This window comes from Balearica regulorum, chromosome 1, assembly GCF_011004875.1.
Source record: "Balearica regulorum gibbericeps isolate bBalReg1 chromosome 1, bBalReg1.pri, whole genome shotgun sequence".
Classification (NCBI taxonomy): domain Eukaryota; kingdom Metazoa; phylum Chordata; class Aves; order Gruiformes; family Gruidae; genus Balearica; species Balearica regulorum.
In genome coordinates, this window is record NC_046184.1 from 30,320,226 (window position 1) to 30,341,007 (window position 20,782).

The 20,782-nt window shown below is 37.0% G+C and overlaps 1 protein-coding gene across 2 annotated transcripts in view; it reads left to right on the forward strand.

Moving 5' to 3' along the window:
- The window catches only part of DOCK4 (dedicator of cytokinesis 4), a 259,671-nt gene that overhangs the window by 75,538 nt on the left and 163,351 nt on the right, over window positions 1-20,782 (forward strand). For both annotated transcript variants that reach the window (XM_075744140.1, XM_075744149.1), the window contains exons 2-4: window positions 15,779-15,862; window positions 16,849-16,889; window positions 19,182-19,237. In XM_075744140.1, the coding sequence (XP_075600255.1) occupies window positions 15,779-15,862; window positions 16,849-16,889; window positions 19,182-19,237 (181 nt within the window). The remainder of the gene's footprint in view (window positions 1-15,778; window positions 15,863-16,848; window positions 16,890-19,181; window positions 19,238-20,782) is intronic.

Here is a 20,782-nt window from a genome sequence, read left to right on the forward strand (position 1 = left end):
CAGCTTATGTGTTGCAAAAACCAGAGACTTTTCCTTTTTTCAATAATTTTGGAATAAATTAAATATACTTTAATAATTATTAAATAGAAAAAAAACCCCACCCTAAATCATGAAAGCCAGAGTGCCCATTGTCCTGTCACCTAATTCCACTTCCCAGTCCTAGCCATACAAGTTTTAAATAGGGCGAACATTGATGAAACCAGGCCAACTGTGAATATTTTATGTAAATCCCTCGTCCTGGTGGAGTACATTCATAGCTCAAAAGCCTACCTGGGCAAAGCAAATTGCAAGGTTGAATCATTAAAATGATATTTTAGTCTTGATTCGGCAGGTACTTGCCCTACATTACAATAATTCCATTAATCAGTTTAGTGTTTGTAATGGAGACCAATCTTCACACTTACCAACAGGCCCCTTCTATGTCCTGTCTACTGTGCTGCTTTTACAAAGACAAAAATTAAAAGTTTAACTTTCAATTCTAATTCATCCATCACTGTTTGGGCACTCCTTTTACTGGTTGTTGTTTGTTATGTGCCAGTGGTGGTGGCTGTTTCAATTCTTAAAAAGAAAAAAGGAGAGGAAGGTTCAAACAGTAAAATAGAAACAATAGGGCAGATGAAAATAAACACATCTAACTTCATAATCAGTATGTTAACTTTTTTGCAGAAAAGGTGAATTGTTGGTAGGGGTATTTCCAAATAAAATTCATAGTTTGTCTCATCTCATGTCTAATCCAGCTGAAATATAAAGGCTGTAAATTCCACAAAATCTACTTGAGCAAGAATATTCTGTTTCAGCTCTCCTGACATCTCCAATTATTTTGGAGACTGAAAGCATAAAATTGTCTAATTTCCATATGTTTTAGAAAACAGGTATGAAAAGTCGTAACAGTTTACTTCACTGACTCTGCTAATATATAATTTATTTTCTGTGACACTTCAGTGGTTTATGTGCAAGCCTTCAAGGATTAGGTAGGATTATGTTGATCACATAATGGTATCTCTTTTTGGCACAAGAAGTAACCAAACCACCAATGAGTGTAATTATATCCCTTAACATTGCTGCTGGCTGGAACTAATGAATTTCAGTGTGAACCCAGCAGTGATTGTTGGCTGACCTTTTAGATAATCCTAGTGAAGTGGAAAAGGGATTCTTTTTAATTGGGATGGTAATTTTAGAGTTAATAAACTGCACATTTTTTTGAGTTGAATACACTATATTTAAATCGTTTAAGAAAGTTAGAAGCAATGTTGCAAGTGTTGGTGTGCCTCTTACTTTCCTCTTCCTCCCCAAGTTTAACTGTGTATTGGGTTGCAAATGCTTTCCTACTCCATAAAGTGTTATTTTTCTTTGATTTGGTCTCTTCAATTTGCTGTTAGGAGACTAAACCCATTACAGGCTAGGTGTGTCATCGATTATTTACACACCTGTAGTAGATTAATTAGTGAGTAGCATTATAATATGGATCAAAACCTGCTGCTGAGTCAAATCCAAAACAGTGTTTATTCATGTGTGGTGCTCTCAGTGATTCTATATTTGAGTTTGTATCTCAGCTACTTAAATTCAGAGGTCTCAGGTAAATTGTTTTTTTTGAGATAGGGGAAAGGAATAATGCAGAACTACTAAATTGTACAGTTATTTTAAATCCAGGTAAGTCTAATGAAAGCTACTGTTGTTTTTAAAGTATTTTTGTGCTTAGCCATCTTCAGATGCAGCATTTGGCTTGGCTATCAGCAGCTGATTTTTTTTTTCAGTGGTTTTGAAAATCTTTTGTTTAAAAGGAAGAAATCTCTGTATAGTAGATATGCCACATGATGTTGATCTAATCAGTTCTAAGGGCTTGTTTCACTCCATTTTAAAAACATCCTTGCAGTCTACTGATCATCTAATTTATTAATTTTCAACACCTGTATATTGCTACTTAAGATGAAGTTGATATCAGAAACTGCTTGGTGGAGTATAGGAACTGAACAACTGTCAACCTGGATCAAGCCACAAATGTCTCTTACCTGTCCATTAATCCTCTATTGGGAAAGTGTGTAAGAAATAAAGAAAGTGTATATTTAACCATTGCTTTTAGAGACTTCCAAAGCCAAAGGGTGCATTAGGACTATTGTACTTAGATCCTCCGATATCTGTAACCCCATTTTCTCCTATTTTTGACCTTCACAGGGTTCTGTGACAATGATGTTCCATAATTTGTTTGTGCCTTTATGAAAATATTATTTGGTTCATTTAAAATTTGCTGCCTTACTGTTCTTTCCTTGCAGTTGTTAGGCTTTGAGGAGAAAGGAATAATAATTCCATGTTTATTTTCCCATATCGTTTGTGATTTCATAGAATCATAGAATGGTTTGGGTTGGAAGGGACTTCAAAGATCACCTAGTTCCAACCCCCGTGCTGCGGGCAGGAACACCCTCCACTAGACCACGTTGCCCAAAGCCTCATCCAACCTGGTCTTAAACACTTCCAGGTCTTAAACACTTGCATACCTCTGTAATATCTTGTCAGTTAGATCTATTTCAAGCTTGGTTCCTTAGTGCAGTGGAAGATGATGTATGCCCCTGATGAGCCTTCTTGTCTTTCTCTAACCAGAATCTGTTCTGGTGGTTCTTGTTCCCTTTGTTCCAAAAACGTGGAAGAGAACTATGTGCAAGTGGGGGCTTCACCAGGGATTTTGATAGTGGCAGAACTTCTGTGTATTGTAGCAATTAGTTTTATAAATGCTTTAAAGCTTTGAACATACTATGCATTGGTTTTCATGTGCTGCTTACCACAAGCTGACTCTGATTAAGCAGTTTTGCTTATACCTTAAGTGTAGGTCTTTGGTTTGCTTGCTTATCATCATGGTGGCAGCTACAGCCATTGTCTAAAGCATTGACCTTTGAGGTAGAGCACAGGATAGGATAGGGTAGAGGTGGTCCTCTTGATACAGATAAAATCTCTGACTTATCTGCTTGGTGTATCTTGCTCCAGCTTTTATGGGTAATGTTACTGCCAGACTTTTCTTCAGCTAAATTAGTGGGAACTGTGGTTTCTTCAATTTTTTTTTTTTGCCTACTAGATTCCTCAGCACAGTCATTGCTGTTGGGCAATACTGCTTTCTTCCTGCAGCACCATACAGCTGTGACTTGATCTTTGAAAGAAGAAAACTAAGTATTTACTTGTGGTAAATGATTTTTATCAACATTTATTTAAGGAATAAATTGCTTTTGGAGATGTTAGTGTTCACAGCAGAGAGGAAAACCTCATGTAAGGAATTCCCAGGGTAATTTGCAGCCATATGTCTTCACTTTCTCTGGACAGTGCAATTTTATGCATTAACTGCAGGACACTGACAAGATACTTTATGATACAGTCACATATGTAATTACTGTTTTGGTTTTTATAATTGACAATGGTAAGGTCTAGGTGATTTATTCCTGCCAATTAGTTTCTGAATCAATATGTCCTTTCTAAGAGTGTTCAAACAAAAAGCCCAATAAATTTGGAACCTATTTCTGAGGGCAGATGTTAAAAATAAAATTTTTAATGGCTGTGCAATTGAAGAAAACCACTCCCACACTCTACTACCTAATTTGTTTAACCCCATGCATAAGAACCAAAGGTATGATCAACGTGGTTTATCACTTAGCAAATGTTCATTTGCATAACATTTACTTATTTGTAGAATCTTTTTGCAAGGGGTCTTCTGCTGAAGTTTCATATTCCTGTTTCAGAAGGGCTTTTCAAGCATGGGAGGAAAATACACCTTTGTTCTCTCCTTACCTCAGATGCTGGATTAATCCCATGAGGCCTTTGTTATTCTGTCAGGGTCCCCAGGAGGCTATTAACTGTAGGAAATAAAACCCCAATAACATTTAAGAAAATAAATGACTTTAAATTAATGTAATAATTCTATCAGCTGCATGTGATGTGATGGCCCTCTTGATGAATTGCAGCACTATGGCCAAGTGTAGCCCTGGAGTTGCTGTCAGCTGTCCTTCCCTGGGAGCCGTCCCTTCCAGGGCAGCAGCCTCCTGGGAGGAGGCTCTTCTCTTCTTTGCTGCTGGTTTTGCCTTGACTTTCATTTCTTTTCATCCTCTGCCATGTCCATAGCCCTTTCAAGAGAAGTTTGGCAGCTTCTTTTCCTCTAAGTCTGTTGGTTCAGTGAAAAACAAGTACATAATGTGGCTTAATGGCCAAGTGGATAGATTGCAAATCTGTTTGATTTGAGTTAGCTTATTTCAGCTTTGTTCCTGACCTGCTGGCAGACTCTGGGCTGACAGAAGCCTTTTTACCTGTGTCTGCTCATTTTTCTTGTTTACAGCATAGAGTTTTTATTTCTTGTGGGTTTTTTTTAAGAGTTTCAAGGAAGAATCCAGTAGGTTCTTTCATAGAGTCATAGAATGGTTTGGGTTGGAAGGCCTTTGAAGACCGTCTAGTTCCAACCCCCCTGCTGCGGGCAGGGACACCCTCCACTAGACCAGGTTGCCCAAAGCCCCATCCAGCCCGGCCTTGAACTCTTCCAGGAACAGGGCCTCCACAACCTCTCTGGGCAGCTTGTTCCAGTGCCTCACCACTCTAACAGTAAAGAATTTTTTCCTAATATCTAATCTAAATCTACTGTCTTTTAGTTTAAACTCACTACCCCTTGTCCTATCATGCCATGCCCTTGTAAACAGTCCCTCACCATCTTTCATGTAGGCCCCTTCAGGTACTGGAAGGCTGCTCTAATGTCTCCCCGGAGCCTTCTCTTCTCTAGGCTGAACAACCCCAACTCTCCCAGCCTGTCCTCATAGGAGAGGTGCTCCAGTCCTCTGATCATCTTCATGCCCCCTTTCATCTGGAGAAGTATGGGGAAACTCCTTGATGCTAAAAGAAAAGAAGTACCCATTTCTTGTATGCCTGGGACTGCCTCATTAGTTGTCAAGACCTTGATTAATTTCATTCAGGAAATATTCATGATTCCAGATGACGGCATGTATCTCCTAGAACTAATTTCCTAGAAATACATCACTTTTCTATGCTTTCCAGGACCTGTGGTATCTCAAACGTATTCCTAGGCTTCTGTGCCAAATCTATAGGAAAGGGTAAGGAGGGAACTGTTACAATGACAGTTATTTTTAGTGACTCTCTCAACGTATTAAAAAACAAAAGAATAATCTTGTCTCTTGAAGTACTTGTACATAAAAAGATAAATGTTTTGGTGCATCAGTGAATCATAATATAAACATTTAGAGGACTGTTTGCTCATACACTTCCTTCCCCCATCACATCAAACACAACAATTGCCCTCTTGTCAGCAATCGTTATTATCCTAATTGGTTTTGTTTACTTTTCAGATAGATTTCTCTCATGCTCTTGTGCACTTTTATAAACAGAACCTAAGCTCTTTTCACTCTTGATTTTTGGAGTAACAGGCACTGTGCTTAAGTAAGCATGAGCAGAATGTGAGTGTTCTGATTTTTCAAGAGGATCCTGCAGTTGCACTTCTGAAAGTGCAGCATAACACCACAGAGATCCTGTTAAAAGTATACAAACAAGTAGTTTTGGGTTTTTTTAATTATTTTTTTCAGAGCTTTAATTAGGAAAAAAGTGTATGCATGTGTTACATTTCTGTTTGGTCATATATTTTATGATACTTGTGGGATTATGTTAAATATTCCTGAAGTTTTAATTTTACGGAGATTAAGGATTAGTGATGAAATTCTGCAGGGCTAAATACACTGAATCTGCTGGCTCAAATATTGAAATCAGGCTGAAATGTACTGTGGTTATTTTGAACCATTAAACCTAATAAACCAGCTTAAAACCAGAGTGGGATGTTTAAACTTGCGTTCAGCAGTCTCTGAGGATTTTCACAGGAGACAGTAGTTTTGCTTTACTAGTCCTGATAGCTGTATTCCAGTGTATTTAAAATGCCTCTCAATTACACTAGATCAAGAAAGTTCTGCCTCATTTAAGATAAAAAAACATGTGCCAGGGTACTTGTAGGTGATTTGTAATCATGGTCTTCCTTGGTTGCACTTAATTCCACACCTTGCCAAATGGTCTGGTCTTTCAAGAGGTGTCCTGATCCTGAGTTCATTTCTGCAGAGAACTCACTGACTGTCTAGGACAGGCTACAGAAGCTCACAATTACAGTTTATTTTTAATGTTAGCTAAATTGCATAATATGTTCATTGCATAAGTTGGTAGGGTTTTTGTTTCATTACTGAAGAAATGACTACTCATGATTAAAACCATCATCCAATAATTTTTGATGTACATCAAAAATTGACATTTAATAAATATGCATTGTAAGTAGCAATGTGTTAAGGCTTGTAGTTTACGAAAGCAGAATAATTTCTTGAGTTACAAAATACTAGAGAGAACGTTGCAGGTAGGTTAAAGGCAAAATAAACAGAAATTTTAGCGGTAAAGTAAAAATACTTAAATTTATAATGAAATTTATAATGTCAGAGAAATACAGATTACCAGGAGAGCAAAACTCATCTGAAATATAATGATACCAGACAAGCTGAAAAGTAATGGCATTGAAAATTGCAGGATGTGTTGATTTTTTTGTGGGGTTTTTTGTGTGTGTGTGAGTGCCATTGGTTTTACAGTGATGGTTTTTTATTGTCTTCCACCGATGGCAGGTCAAGTACAGAGTTAAACCCTGCTTTTCCAAAGGAAATAGAAGAAAACTGGACAGTTTTTCATCTGTAAGGCCATTTGATAGGCCTGTCTGTTGTAAAAAAAATTATTGTGGAACATGGGTGCGCTCTGTCTCTTTTGTATTAGTGAATAAAACTTACGCTCTGTTTTTCTTGGCTTCCCTGAATGCTATTTATTACTTGAATGGGAGTAAACAGTGAAATATTAAGAAGAAACCAGTCTCCTTTGCCAAACTCTTTGATACCAAACACATGGAGTTTCTCAGCTACTGTACTCTTGTCTAACTATTCCCCTTGGGTGGCTCTGACAGTGCTCTGGTTTTCTTTACAGGTCACAAGACTACAGCTCTGCTGAGCTTGGGTTTGCACGGTGCTACTTGCAGTTTGTTAAAGGCTGTGAAATTATGCCCCCTAAGTTCAGAGCAGTGTGTTGTGTTATAATGCTTTTGGGGAGAAAAGAGGAGGATGGGAAAATGTGTGGTCACTAGACTTTGGACCATACCTGGCATTCTCGCATTAAGACAGCATGAAATTGTTAGGATGTACTCATCTGTTCAAGGCCTACATTAAAATAATCATCTTCATATTAAGTTAAGTGTTTTCTGGGAGATATCTCCTGTGTCTATAATTATGTGAGGCATTTAATTTTCCCGTTCAATTTCTGCTGGCTTTGTAGGGCTGTGACAGGTAACCAGCAAACCTTCTGGCTTATACAAAAGTATCACAGTGGATCTGGATTTGAAATCATGTAGAACTTAAGAGAAAAAGTTTAATTTTTTGGAGGTTTTGGTCAGCACCACCTCATGCTTTAATGAGGTCCAAAATGCACTGAAGAGTTGTCATGAGATCTGATATCTGCTATCACAGAGCTTTGTTGGATTCCGTGGACCTCAGATGATGCACTTGTGCGGTGAATACATTAACCTCCCTTCTTTACATACCTGGCACTTGCAGGAAGTTACAAAAAAACCCTGGTGGTTTATTTGATTTTAATCAGAAACTTTGGTTTCCCAATCCCAAAGGCTATGAACAAAACATGAAGACTTTTTCAAGTTAAGTAGCAATAACTCTTTTCCTTGATGATGCTATTAAAAATCAAGATAATTACCCAACAAAGTTTTAAAATGCTTAGAACTTTGGAAATAGTCTTAAAAGTCATAGTGAATAATTTTTAACTAAAAAAAAGTTGTTCTCATAGATACTGTCATCTTAACATAATCTACTTTTTTCCACTTACTCCTTCCTACTAGCTGGATTTTTAAGCTGTTGCTGTTTCCAAGTAATGAAGGAAAATGATACTTAATCCACACTTACTGTTTGTGGCAGTCTTGGTGTATCGATACTGCATCTGTAACTCTACATAAGAGAATTGTAAGTGAGACCAGCTGATTCCTTTATTATAATTCTATTGAATGCATGAAATCTATACCTGATTGTACTGGTTCCAACTTGCCTTCTACCATGATGCTTCTGACAGATTTTAGTTTGACATTCCTTCGCTGTAGAGAAGGAAACTCCTGAGAAAATTCACAGGTAGGAGCTGTATCATCTATTCATAGACTCTAAGGGGTACTAGATTTTCTAGACTTGTAAAGAACTGTTTGTTTTATTTTATTTTTACTTTTAAATTCCTGGTTCCAGAACTAATGCAAATCAAGAAATTACTCTTAGCAGGGACAAGATGTAGACATAACAAGAGGAAGCAGGAGTTCAAGAAATACAAAAGGCATAACTAGTTATTTGATAAAAGAAAAACAGTTAATGAAATCTCCTAACTGCAAGGAACAGGGACGCTGGTGGTACATGCTCAATTATTCCCGTTTTGGTGTTCTAGATTGGCAACCATTCTCAACAGAAAATAGGTGCCATCACTTGTTACTTTTAGTGTTCTTTTCTAAGATATAGTGCCTAATAGTTAGGGCTCCCAAAGGAAAGAGTTAACAAAAATGTTTGCAGGTATTGGGAGAACTGGTCGGGCCATTATCAAAGAGATGATGAGGTTCCTACTGTAGCTGAAATGCAGGATGAGGAGAGCTTGACAAATGTTCAGAGAGTCACACTAAATTGATTACGTTAGAATTGCTCTATGGTTTTTGACAGCATTGTAATCAGGGATTTGAAAGCGATTACCTTGCTGAATTCAAATGTTGAAACCAGTGCAGGAGGGAATATGGTCTGTGCAGCTTTGCATCCTTTGTTTCAGACTTGGCATCTGCCTCACCTTTATAGGTAACTGGTGCTATCAGCAGGAGGAATTGCAGATGTTTTGTTTTTGAGGCAAGTGAAGAACACTTGTATACAAGTATTCTACTTTATATAGTATTTTCAAAGCTTGGACATTGATACAAACTTTTTTGATGATTTTTGATGTGCCTTCAGGTATCTTCATTAGTGTTCAATAAATGTTATTAGGAAAATTCCACTCAAGCACTCATCTCTTAAGAACAATTGACTACTGCACTTCAGCAGCACTTGAGATGTTCAAAAGCTACATGTGGCTCAGGAGTCCTGGACTCTCATATTTGAGCTATGTGTTTGATCCTTTTAATTGTGGTGTACATGTACAGGCAACAGAACTCGCGTTCTTTCATTTCAATATAAATTTGAGAGTGTTTATCCTCAGTAATCTGCAAGAGATTTAAGGATCACTTCTGTTATTGAAACTAACATTTATATATGTTGTGTTTATTGAAAGGAGATTAGATTGATTCTCTCCTCATCCCCTCTCTGCTTTTCTGTTGCTGTCTTCATTAGCTTGTTTTTGGTTTGCAGCGAGCCTCCTAGGGTATCTGTAGGCAGCACAATGCATTACTGAACAGTATGCCCGAATTAACTCGTGTGTTAGAAGCCTGAGCATGTAGCTATGCTATTGTGTCACTCCATCCAGATCAATTCATATGCAGGCAAAGCTCAGTGCGTGTGATGGTCCTTTACAGTAAGCTTTGGCCATTCTGCATTAGCAAAGTTGTATGCCTCTCTGTTTATGCTTTAAAAAATTCTGCCTATTTAGAAATCTGAAAAGGTTCTTTGGCTTCTTTTGAGGAGAAAAAGCTTCATCCTGGAAAATTTATGGCTGAAGTGCAGAGAGGATGACAAGAGATTGCTTGTTCAAATGTTCCCACAAGAACAAGGGGACATGAAATGAAATTTTAAGTGGCACTGTGAAACAAAAGGAAGACTCTTTTTCTTTCCATGAAGCGTATTTGAACTGGAAAGCTTACTGGGAGTTTATGGACACTGACATTATGATGCATGTAAAGCCTGGTTAGGCAAATTTATAGAAGAAAAATCCATCAATGGTTGTTGAATACAGAAATACCATGTCTGGCTTAGGAGATCCCTATGCCACAAAATACTGAAAGCTGTACTACTGGATGCTTTCATTGATCCACTGGTTAGTAGCTTCAAACATGAGTTTATGAACAGTATCCTGGGTAAAGTCAGTTGGTCTGATTTTTTTTTTGATGGCTGTCCTGATGATGTGCTTGCTTTCTCTAATGTATTTTCTGCAGCAGCTTATAATGCCAGATGTCTGTTGTATTTGCTATCCATAAGTACATATCAAAGGGTAGTTTTTTACATTTCTGCAATGAAGGCCACTGAAACAGAGCCTTCCTCAAAAGTAATATATACACATCATTACTCATCAGCTAAAAAACTGCATAAAACAAAGCTCAATTTTCCATCATAAAGAAAAAATGCAACAATAAATGATTGTTTTAACTAACATAATAGATTTATATTGTTAGAAGCTTCCTGACTTCATTTTTGCAGCTTTTTTGATGATTTTTTTCAACTGTTGACAAGAAAAAGAAACCTCTTGAAATGGTTGTACCTGAAGATCTCAATCTGATGAAAGAATGGCACTAAATCCAGAATAAAAACTTTAAAAGCTTTTGCCACCGAGAGGACCCGATTTCAATTATAGCAGATAATATCTGGCATCAATAATAATAATCAATAATACCTTCTGGTCATCTGTTAGGAGGAAAGGAACAACAATGTCTGCCTCATTAGTTCTTAGGTGCAGATCTCCAGTTATTTCAGGCATAAAAATTCTAATATAGCCCCAAGCAAAACTTTGAAGTGGGCCACCCACCCCTTTTACCAGCTAATCAATTCCTTTTCTATCAGAACATCTTGCTCCCCATCAAAACCAGTCCTTCTGACACAGAGTTCCCACTCCTCCAATCTGGTATTTTCCAGTGCGTTTTTACCACATTTCTGTGTGGTTCGTATGCTACTTCTACATCATGCTATCTACTACAGTATGGCCAAGTAATTCTTAAAGTAATTTAGTCCACATCCTTTCTCCCCTCCTCTTTCTTCAGTCAAAGGACTGCTTTTTATTATGTGAAGCCTGAGTCTGCTATTGTGGTACAAATGCTCATTTTTGAGGTATTAGTAGTTGCTGTAGATATTGCTTCTACTGCTATTGATTCCTTTATATGTGGGAGTGTATGTGCTGCTACTTAGCCAGGAACTGCAATGTACTGCGTGTCTCCTTTCATAGTGTTGAGCTTAATTTTAACTTGTGACGGGGGGCAACACATTGCACCCTTTGTGGAGACACATTTTCATCTTATAAACAAAAAGTCAAGCCGGCCGTGAAACCCAGCATGCTCTTGGTGTTTCTCAAATGCATCTTTATAATGGTAACTCGCATGTAAGATTTGAATGCACTAGTTGCAAGTAGAAAAAGACTCTTCTTTTATTTTTTAGAACAGCAATGCTATCTGTTCTCTAGATCAGCAGAAAGTGAGTTCCTGCACCAAAAAAAAATTAGTTTAGGCTTTAATTAAGACCTTGGGCTTGGATTGATCTTTTTATACACTAGGTGCTTATGTACGTAAACCTGTCCAACAGTGAGTACAGACAGGCAGTGATTTGGTTGAGAGCAGAAAGATGAAGTTTCTTTTGAGAAGCTGAACATAAGAGCTCCATCAGGTTATTCCTTCTCTTTCCTCTTTTTTTGTAATTGCAGTGGTGGTCTGATGTGAAGGTAAGGATTGGAAACCTCTTTCCAGTTATTCACATGTGTCCTTGTAGTGAAAAACTTTGTGAACACATAAAAAGGATGCTTTGTAAGGTCTTATGTCACATTCTTAATTGAACTGACTGTTCTGTTGAAATGTAGAAGATGACTATTAAGAAGATATTAGCATATATAATTAATTTTAGCAGTTAATCACAGGCAGGTAACTTAACTGGTTATCTCATAAAGGCACTTCTCTTTCTGATTCTCTCTCTATAGTTCTCATGGAAATGGGTTGTTTGATAACTTGGGATTCACTGCACCTGTGATACTCTAAAAAGTTTTAAGCTTGGCATTAAGCCTAAAGCTGCTTTAATATTGCATGTCACTGTAGTTCTCACCATATGATTTCACCTTCTGTATGGATTAGGTTTTTGCGTCCTGTCTTGTTGTCTTGCTTTCTTATCCTCTGAGTACCCTTTGGCAGCAAGAAAATATTAATAATGCCAGCCAGCTGTTGTATTTGAACTCAGTTTTGAAAAGACTTCTGAGAATATATCCTTCTACAAACTTTTATTGTGGAGTTCCACACTTCTCCCATGGCTGAGAGGTGATTGAAAAGGGCATCAATTATGATGTTTGTGCTTGAAATACAAACAGGACGTTTATATGAACTTCAGGTACTACAGTGACAAAAAAAAAAATGTATCCACATGTAAGTGCTTTTGATACTTAGCTTCCTGGGGACATGCAGCTCTGCGAAGACGGCAGATATTCGTAGGTGAGCTATATTCAGAGTGCATTTCTCATTTCCTGTCTGTCCTCCTGTTGTAAGGTCTCTGCGATCCAGTTGCAGTAGAAGTGAGGGAAGGTGACAACCACACCAGCTACTGCTGTTGTAAGAATGACACTGGTACATATTTGATGCATGTGACTTGGTGAATGCTGTATATATAAAAAGTCTAGTTCTATCAGTATGATAAACGTGTACTGCTTTCAAGTTTGGTCGAGAACACCTTAAGCCATGGTCATGGCAGAGTGATTTAATTATATACTTACAACTAGGAGAAAGAATCAAGGAATATCTGCAAAGTGTTGCAGAACAATGTGGTCATTGGAGGAAAGGGCGAGAGGTTTAGTATGTCAAATTTATATCATGCCTTGGTTAAGAACCCTGTGTCTTAGCTGAACTGCTGAACCCTGGGATCTTCTCTGGTGGAACTAACTACCTCATTCCATGACTTCATCATTATCCTCCCTGCAGCCTACTTATGTATATAGCCTGTGGATAAACTAAAAAGACATGAATAGCCACCTTCTGTCTTGGTCCCAATTCTGTAACATGACTTGATTAGTAGAGAGTTAGTCAAGTAAACATTTTTGTGTTAAGTTTATCTGTGGATTCCTGTGCTTTGCGTTAAATTCTCTGCTACTCTGCAATGCACTTTCTTTTCTTTTGAGCGGCATTGCTAAAGACCACAAGCTGCCTGTTTTGAGCCTGACCTCACTGCAAGACCTCTGCAAGAATCCAGCTAGATAGAGTTTTGCGAGTGGATCAGGTGAATGTGCTGCCTGGCTCAATGGTACAGGCGATGCCCTCATTTCTTTCTTTCTTATTCTGGTGCTCTGCAGGCTATCCTTCTAGAAGATATTTCAAGGTATAATTTTTTTTTCCTTCCATACGTGCTCTAAAATGAATTCTAGCTATTTTCTGCACTGTGTCAGATTTCAATCTTTTTTTGTCCTAAAGTTTTTGGGTTTTTTAACTTCTCTTTAAAAAAAAAAACAACAAAACCAAACCTTTAACAGATCTAGTAACTAAGTAATAAAAACTGTATGTCACAGCAAAGACATATCATAACAATGTGACAGGATATATTGGCTCTTAAGGAGAAAATTACTGTCATTCTCTTTATTGCTTGGAGTGTAAAAATAAAACTTCTCCCAAGTGTAATGACACACAAGGGTTTGATTTTGCATGCTAGTTCTGTTAATTCTTTAATCTATTTTTTTTTTTAGTGGCTGTATGTATGTGCTATTTTGGCAGGCTTCAAAATTCACTTTTGTTTCTTGCAAGCTAGAAAGGTGACCAAAATGAGATCTGTCATTCCAGTGCTACAGAGGAATTTAGATACACATTGTATTGATATTCCAGAGGGAGGTTTGTTTTTATTTTAATCTCTTCATAGTTAATAAGCTGTTATCATTTTTAGATCTTTGTATAAGAATTAATTGAAAAATTTTCTTTTTTCAACTCTTAGGCAAACTTTTTCAATGTAAAGACGCTGTCTTGCAACTAACCCTCTTTAAAAATTGTGCAGTTGATCATGATAGGGGAACCAAAGTAGCCCTTTTTATTTCAGTGTGCTTATCTCAGGGTATTTTATTCCTGTGTAAATACCTTGGAGAGTAGGAGCACCAAAATGAGTAGAGATTAATTGAATACACATGTCTTGGGGGCGGGGGAGCTCAGTGCTACAAATACTGGTCGCATGTTATATATCAAACTTTTAGGGACTGACCAGGCACACAATCTCACAGGCTTTTTTCGAAGGATAAATAAAGACCGTGGGTTACGCACAGTGGTGATTTAGAGATGATTGAATTCAGTGAGTTTTGAAGCCTTCAGATTTGACAAAAATGTACTTTTGGTACATTTTTGTGCATGCCATCCTCCTATAGTATAAACCATAACCTGTTGGTTTACTCTTAAAAACTGGAACTTTCTGGCAAAGATTTACAAATGAATTTTCAGTTTTCCTCGCTGCTGACAGCTAATCTCTCCTGCTGCCTTTGATGAACGATGTGACAAGCACAGGCGGCGGATGACAGGTTAGATTTTGTTTGAACGTAGTCTCTGCCTGCGGTGGGGGAGACCTCTGACAGCAGGCAAGAGCTGCCAAAATGGATTTTGGTGACTTAAAATCTTGCAGGTTCTTTGGTGGAAGAGTAGTTACTTTATATGTTTATCTGTACCCGTGGCGTTTCCTTTTGGCTTTTACGTGTGAAGATTTGTTTTCATGCCTCTGAGTTAGTGTATTTTTTTTACTCTGCTGTGAGATTTGGGGTTTCCTATCTAGATGGATAGAAGTTTGATAGCAGCAAGACTGCTGTTAGGCCACTTAAGTAATGTTGTGCATCATGCCCTGCTGATACTGGTAGAAGGCCGTTTTCCTCTTCAACTTCAAAATTAAGCTCCAAAAGAATATTACAATGTGGAGAATCAAAATCACTATTGCTGGGTTTCATGGCCTGAATTAAGCAATATTTTAATTCAGACTTTCAAATACAGTAAGCACAGGGTTGACTAGCTGCATTGCTTTCTACCTTGTTAATGGATTTTTAGCATTTATAGGAATGAGCATTTTGAGTGGCTTTTGAGTGTTATATATTGATTCTGAGTGGAAAAAAAATAGCTGGCTATTTTTTTTTTAGCACTAACAGTATAAGAGTTAACATTTGACCATTGTAAGTGTTTGGGAGCATCAGTGCTCTGGTGGATGTTTTTTTTTTCTGAGGCATGTTTTCATCTCCAGCAAGGGAAGCCCATTTCTGTAGCTCTTGTCCCAGCCTGAGCTCCTGACCTGACCAGGGGCTTCCCTGGCTCCAAGGAGGCTGGGGGGGGAGGCTGTGCACTTAGCATGTTTTAGTGAACTGCACGCTTTACTGGTCTCCAAGCCCTAACCATTTCCTCACATTTGGGATTACACGGAGTGTTGGGTCTATAGCATCCATTAAGCTAATGTGAAAGAAGGTTTTGCTTTTGTGGTGTGTGGGTGGTATAGATGGCAACAAAAATATTGGCACTGCCAGCTTGCAGAATTCTGAGGTCTGATATGTGTTAGTGTGAGCATTTGGAATAAAACAGTTTCTGTCCTTCGAGGTAGTTGTGGTCTAGCTAACAGTGTTCTCCAGTACAAGCTTTTAATTCATGTATAGTAGGTCTGTAAGTGTTTCAGGTTTTTTCCCAGTCCTGTATTTTGAATTTTCTGCTCATAAAAGTGGCTTAACCTCTGATTCTTTCTACAGTTTATTAAAATTCAGTAAGCCTATTTGTTCTAACACTTAACTTCCCTGTTAATGTACTATTTTTGTTAACAAGAGGAATCATAATTTAAGTTTTAATGTTGTAAATAATTGAAACTTTTATTATCTTTTTCAGTAATAGCTGGTTTTCGAGGGACAGTCCCACATGGCCTATCACTGGAGATTGGAGACACCGTTCAAATATTAGAGAAATGTGATGGTGAGTTCACATGTTGGAATTCCAGTGATAATGCTTTGTATGCTGTTGATTTGAACCCTGTTACTATTAATTTATTTTCTTAAATAATACATTTTTGAAGTCAATAATAAATACATTCTGGCCTCTCCATTTTTTTCACAATTCCAATGAGCTCTAATCCCTATAATAATTAATTTGCAGTTCATTCTTTTTATTTAATCTCCCTATTTAATAAACATTCGTGGAGGATAACAGTTAAAACAGCAAGGAGTTCTCATTGTGATTCTTCTACTTTTATTGATATTTCCAAGGGACACCTGGGTGCCATCAAGACCCTTTCAAATGAATTCCAAGTCATAAGTTTAAATCTTAAAGCAGTGTAAAAATCTCTTCTGCCTCTGTTCTGAGGTAGAGAATACTAATATGATTTTAACAAATGCCCATTACTGGTGTAAGAGAAATAGTTGCATTTTTTTCCACAATCTGCCTCCCTAATACATTACCTAAGGCTTGTCTGTCTGATTTTTTTGATCATTTAGGATTATGTTGGTATTTTTTTTGTTTTGGATCAGTATTATATACTGTTAACCTTGTAAGAAACTTTCTTTCAGAAGGCATAGGATCTGTTCTTTTGAATCATGTATATTATGAATTTTATACAGTAATGTGGTTGGAAGATTTAGAACATGAAGTCCAAAACAGATTTGTAAATGTCTACAGTGAATATGAAACAATTTCCCTCTTGTCTGGTGTGGTATCTAGTTACATTGTTAGAAACATTTGGTGATACAGAGTTAGAGTAATTCCTGAAATTGTGTGAATTAAGGCATCCAAATATGAGCTGGTTTAACCAAAATAACTTTATTTGTTTGGAAAGTCTTTTAAATGAGTGCAGCCTGACAGTACTGTGTAATTGTCATATCTGTCCAAAAGGGAAAGATGAAATCTGTTTTATGTATGGAAATACTTTACATACTTTAAAAAGCAAAATATTTTTTTCTTCACAGGATGGTACAGAGGATTTGCCTTAAAAAACCCCAATGTTAAGGTAAAGGTCAATCGCAGTTTTGCATTCTTTGGCAAAAATGTATATTTACTTTTTAAAAGTTTGTAGTCTCCATGTAAGCATATGACATTTACAAGAAAACTAGAGCTTAGTGTTAAGTATATTATTGATATTGTTTGAATTAGATTTGGACGTGGATTACACTTCTGAAATGCTCCTATGTATTAGGATGATACACTTCACAAATTCAGGGCTCTGGTGAATTTTCTTTTATTTCTGATTTTTAGATTGTGAACTCAGAGGAAGCTAAGTTGAAGGGAAGAGTCTACTGAGAATACAAATTGTAATTGTGTTGGAAAAGTTAGTTAGACTCTGCCTATTTTTCTTGATGTTATGAATTAATTTAGAGCAGCCAGTGGAGACAGCTAGTTTGAGAGTCACATGCAGAGTATCAATTGAATAAAGACATGTATTGTCATGTAAAATATATGGTTGATTTTATTTTTCTTTGTTTAATCTTTGATTTTTTTTCCATAGTAGTGTAGCTGATGGTATTCCACCCAGATTTCACTGATTTTTTTTTCTACATTCAGACGTGATACTATGAAATTCGTATTTCAGTGTTTGTTTGTGTTGAATATGTTTAAGCTTTACTTATCTTGTTTATCTTTCCGTTTTCTTAATCTTTTCTGTTGACTTACCTCTGTGACTGAAAGACTCTGTTTTTCATATCGGAAATCATTTCAGGATTTCCTTCTTTTTCTTCCTCAACACAGTACTAGAGTTTTTAGGCTTATTAAATCCATTGGAGAGAGATCTTAAATCATCTGTTGCTCCTTTAACCCACATTGTAAGCTTCACTGCTTTTTTTCTCTCTTCATTTCCAAGCCTTTTCAGCTGCTAAATAGGGCACATATACTTTTTTTAATTTCAAAAAGTTTCTAGGAGCTCCTATTATAAGTCATTGGCCTGTTGTGTCTAGGCCTGCAGTCTCTGCTCACATAAATTTCCGTTGCTTTATATGGAAGGTCAATGTGAACAATAAATTTAGCCACGGAGTTTAATCTTGTGTTTACTGCTTTGACCTCATTGACATATATTGCAATTTGATTTATAAGACATGAGCTGTTGGGATTTGTTACTGCATCTTCTGTGTCTTTTGCTGCAATTCTCACCACATGCTTGCTGTCAGTCTTGCTTTGTGGTCTGTCAAATGTGTTGCTAGAAGTTATGAATAGGTTTTCTAAACATGACTTGATGTGTGAAGAAATGAGATATATATTTTCTGCTTTCCTAGTGTGAATGCAAACAGCTTCCTGAATTGGATTTTTGAAGGGAGTCTCTCTGAAAGTAAAATAATAAGAGCACCTTGTAACTCCACTTGTTGTTGCTATTGCTCTGTCAAGATTCTTCCCTTGTTATTCTGCCAGCTTTGACACTCAAATTACCTGTGGCAGCTGGCCTGCAGTAAGCGTGCGTACGCAGCCATCCTGTTTTCTGGCACATCGTTACAAGTGCAAGGCTGTACGTCTTACTGTCCTTGGGAGATGCTCTCCTGAACTGCTTTACACTATAGAGGAGTAGGAACATTTACAAGGCCAGTTGCCGCTACATGGTAGATGCGTTTTTGTCAAAGGTCTAAAGTCTGTGTTGAAAGAAAATGGGGTGCCATCATCAAAGGAAAGCTGTATGCAGCTGTGCTTATAAAGAGAACATATATGTTTTTCTCCCCTCACTGCATTATGTAACGACCTGTAGCCTATTACGTTTCCAGCCAGAAACTTGAAGCCCAGTTGCTTCATTTTGCTTATTGTTCTTAGTTATGAAGGTTAGTGCGCTGGAAGAGCAGTATGACTGTTGCAGCAGTGCTGTCCATTCAAAAGAACAGTGGAGAGCTCTTAAATAAACTTAACTTTATCTTTATTGAAATTTAACTTTATTTTGGTTTATATTGAAAATCCCTATCTGAAGATACTGCTTTTAAGTCAGTAAGGTGTTACCCCCTACAGCTGATCTGTTTCTTGTCAAGATGGGAACAATTAATAAAAACATCTAGGATAAGTGAGTTCTCAAGCGATCTTCTACATGTTCTATGTGTGCTTATCTTCTAATATTCTGAAGTATTGAAGGATTTAAACCCTACTGAATATAGCATTGTATTTTCCATTAGGTCTATAGTAAGTATATATTGCATTATTTTTTGTGCATGTTTCTGGTAATTACTTGGAAGACTTTTAATCTAGCATGCATTAGCATATTAAATACTACTAAACAGTACTCCCTACTCATGTAAGGGGAGTTTTTTAGTTTTACCTAAACTATTTTATTTTTCAGGGCATATTTCCATCCAACTACATTCACTTGAAAAATGCGTGTGTTAAGAATAAAGGGTAAGTTAAATGTTCTGGATTCAAATATGTAAACATGGTCAGTTACTTGTACCAAAGATCTTTTGCTTTTAAGGTGAAGTGGTGATTTCGTTACAATATCTTAACTTCAGCTTACTGCCACAGGAGTTGAAATGATTGTCCTTAGCTAACCCGATACTCCTGCATGGTCATAAAATTGGAGTGATGTATTCTGAAAAGATATGGAGCACAATTGGGACTATCAGTCTGTATTGTCTAGAGGAAAGAGAAAATGATTGCATGTTTTCACTTCCTGTTCGTAAGTTTGGCTTGAAAAAGGTATTGCCTTAATTAGAAGAAGTTATTCTGTACAAAAGCTGACTATTAACCTGCTGTTTAAGATTAGTCATTTTCTTTGAGGACAGCAGCTGTATCATGGCAGACAGCTGGCATTTTACAGAAAAAAAATGTAAAATACTGTATCGGTTCAATGGCAGAAGATTTTGTTAAAACTGTAAGTGAATAGAGATGTTTTTGCCTTTACTCCTTTTCTTCAGGTGATGAAGAGCCTTGTTTGTTAGCCTGATTGTTATTTTTGACAATAACATCTCTTCACTTTTAGAAGAGTTAATAAAAACCAGAACAATTCGTTAAAATTAGTTTAAAAATTTTATTTTGCAACTCAAATGTTCTGACTGAAAGAAACACTGATTTTTTTTTTTATGTAATACTTACCTTGACAGTATGACTTCTAAAAAAAAATTGTCAGTGATCTTAGTTCAACACCATTTTTTTCCAAAAATTTAGTTAATTTGGGAGCGTTCATATTGTATCATTTATTTAGATTTATTAATAGAGAACTGGTACATAACAGTTTGAAAACTGTTTAGGTAAAGACATTTCTCTTCATAATAGATGGATGCCTAAACATCAGGTGTAGGTGACCTTTATTCTGGGAGCATGAATGAGTAGAAGGTCCATGATTCATAATAGGCAAAAATAATCATGAAGACTGTACTCATAATAAAAAAGTCTCATTCCCACAGGTGAAGGTGACTCCACATTACTGTTAAACACTGTTTGCTACGGAGATCAAGCCACACATGGTTTGTCATGCTCTAGGATCCTCGTTCCTTTAAAAGTGATTGTAGATAAAACAGAGGTTCAATAAAATAAAATTGTTGAAAACCATCAAAATAAAACAAAGATTAAAGATGGAATAATTTTTGTTAGCAGACACCAGGACAGTACTTGCAGGGAGTCCAGTCTTTGTTGCCCCTATTTTCTTCGTTAGTCTGTGATTCCCATTCGGGCCATGTGCCCTCCAGTGCATCATGGCCAGAGGCTGTCACATAGTTATGTTAACTTGATAAGAGAGAAATGATATGAGAAAAGCAATCCAGGCATGAATGCACACCTTTGAAATGTACTGTGTGTGAGAACAAAGTGGTGGTGATGATGGTGTGTAAAGTGAGGGTGTGTTGGAGAGTTTGGTCTTGACCAAGCCAACCCAGCTTTTTCTTGGCCAGCATCAAATAGGCAAGGACTCACTCCCACTGTACTATTTTCTTTTGAGTTTTTATAGCG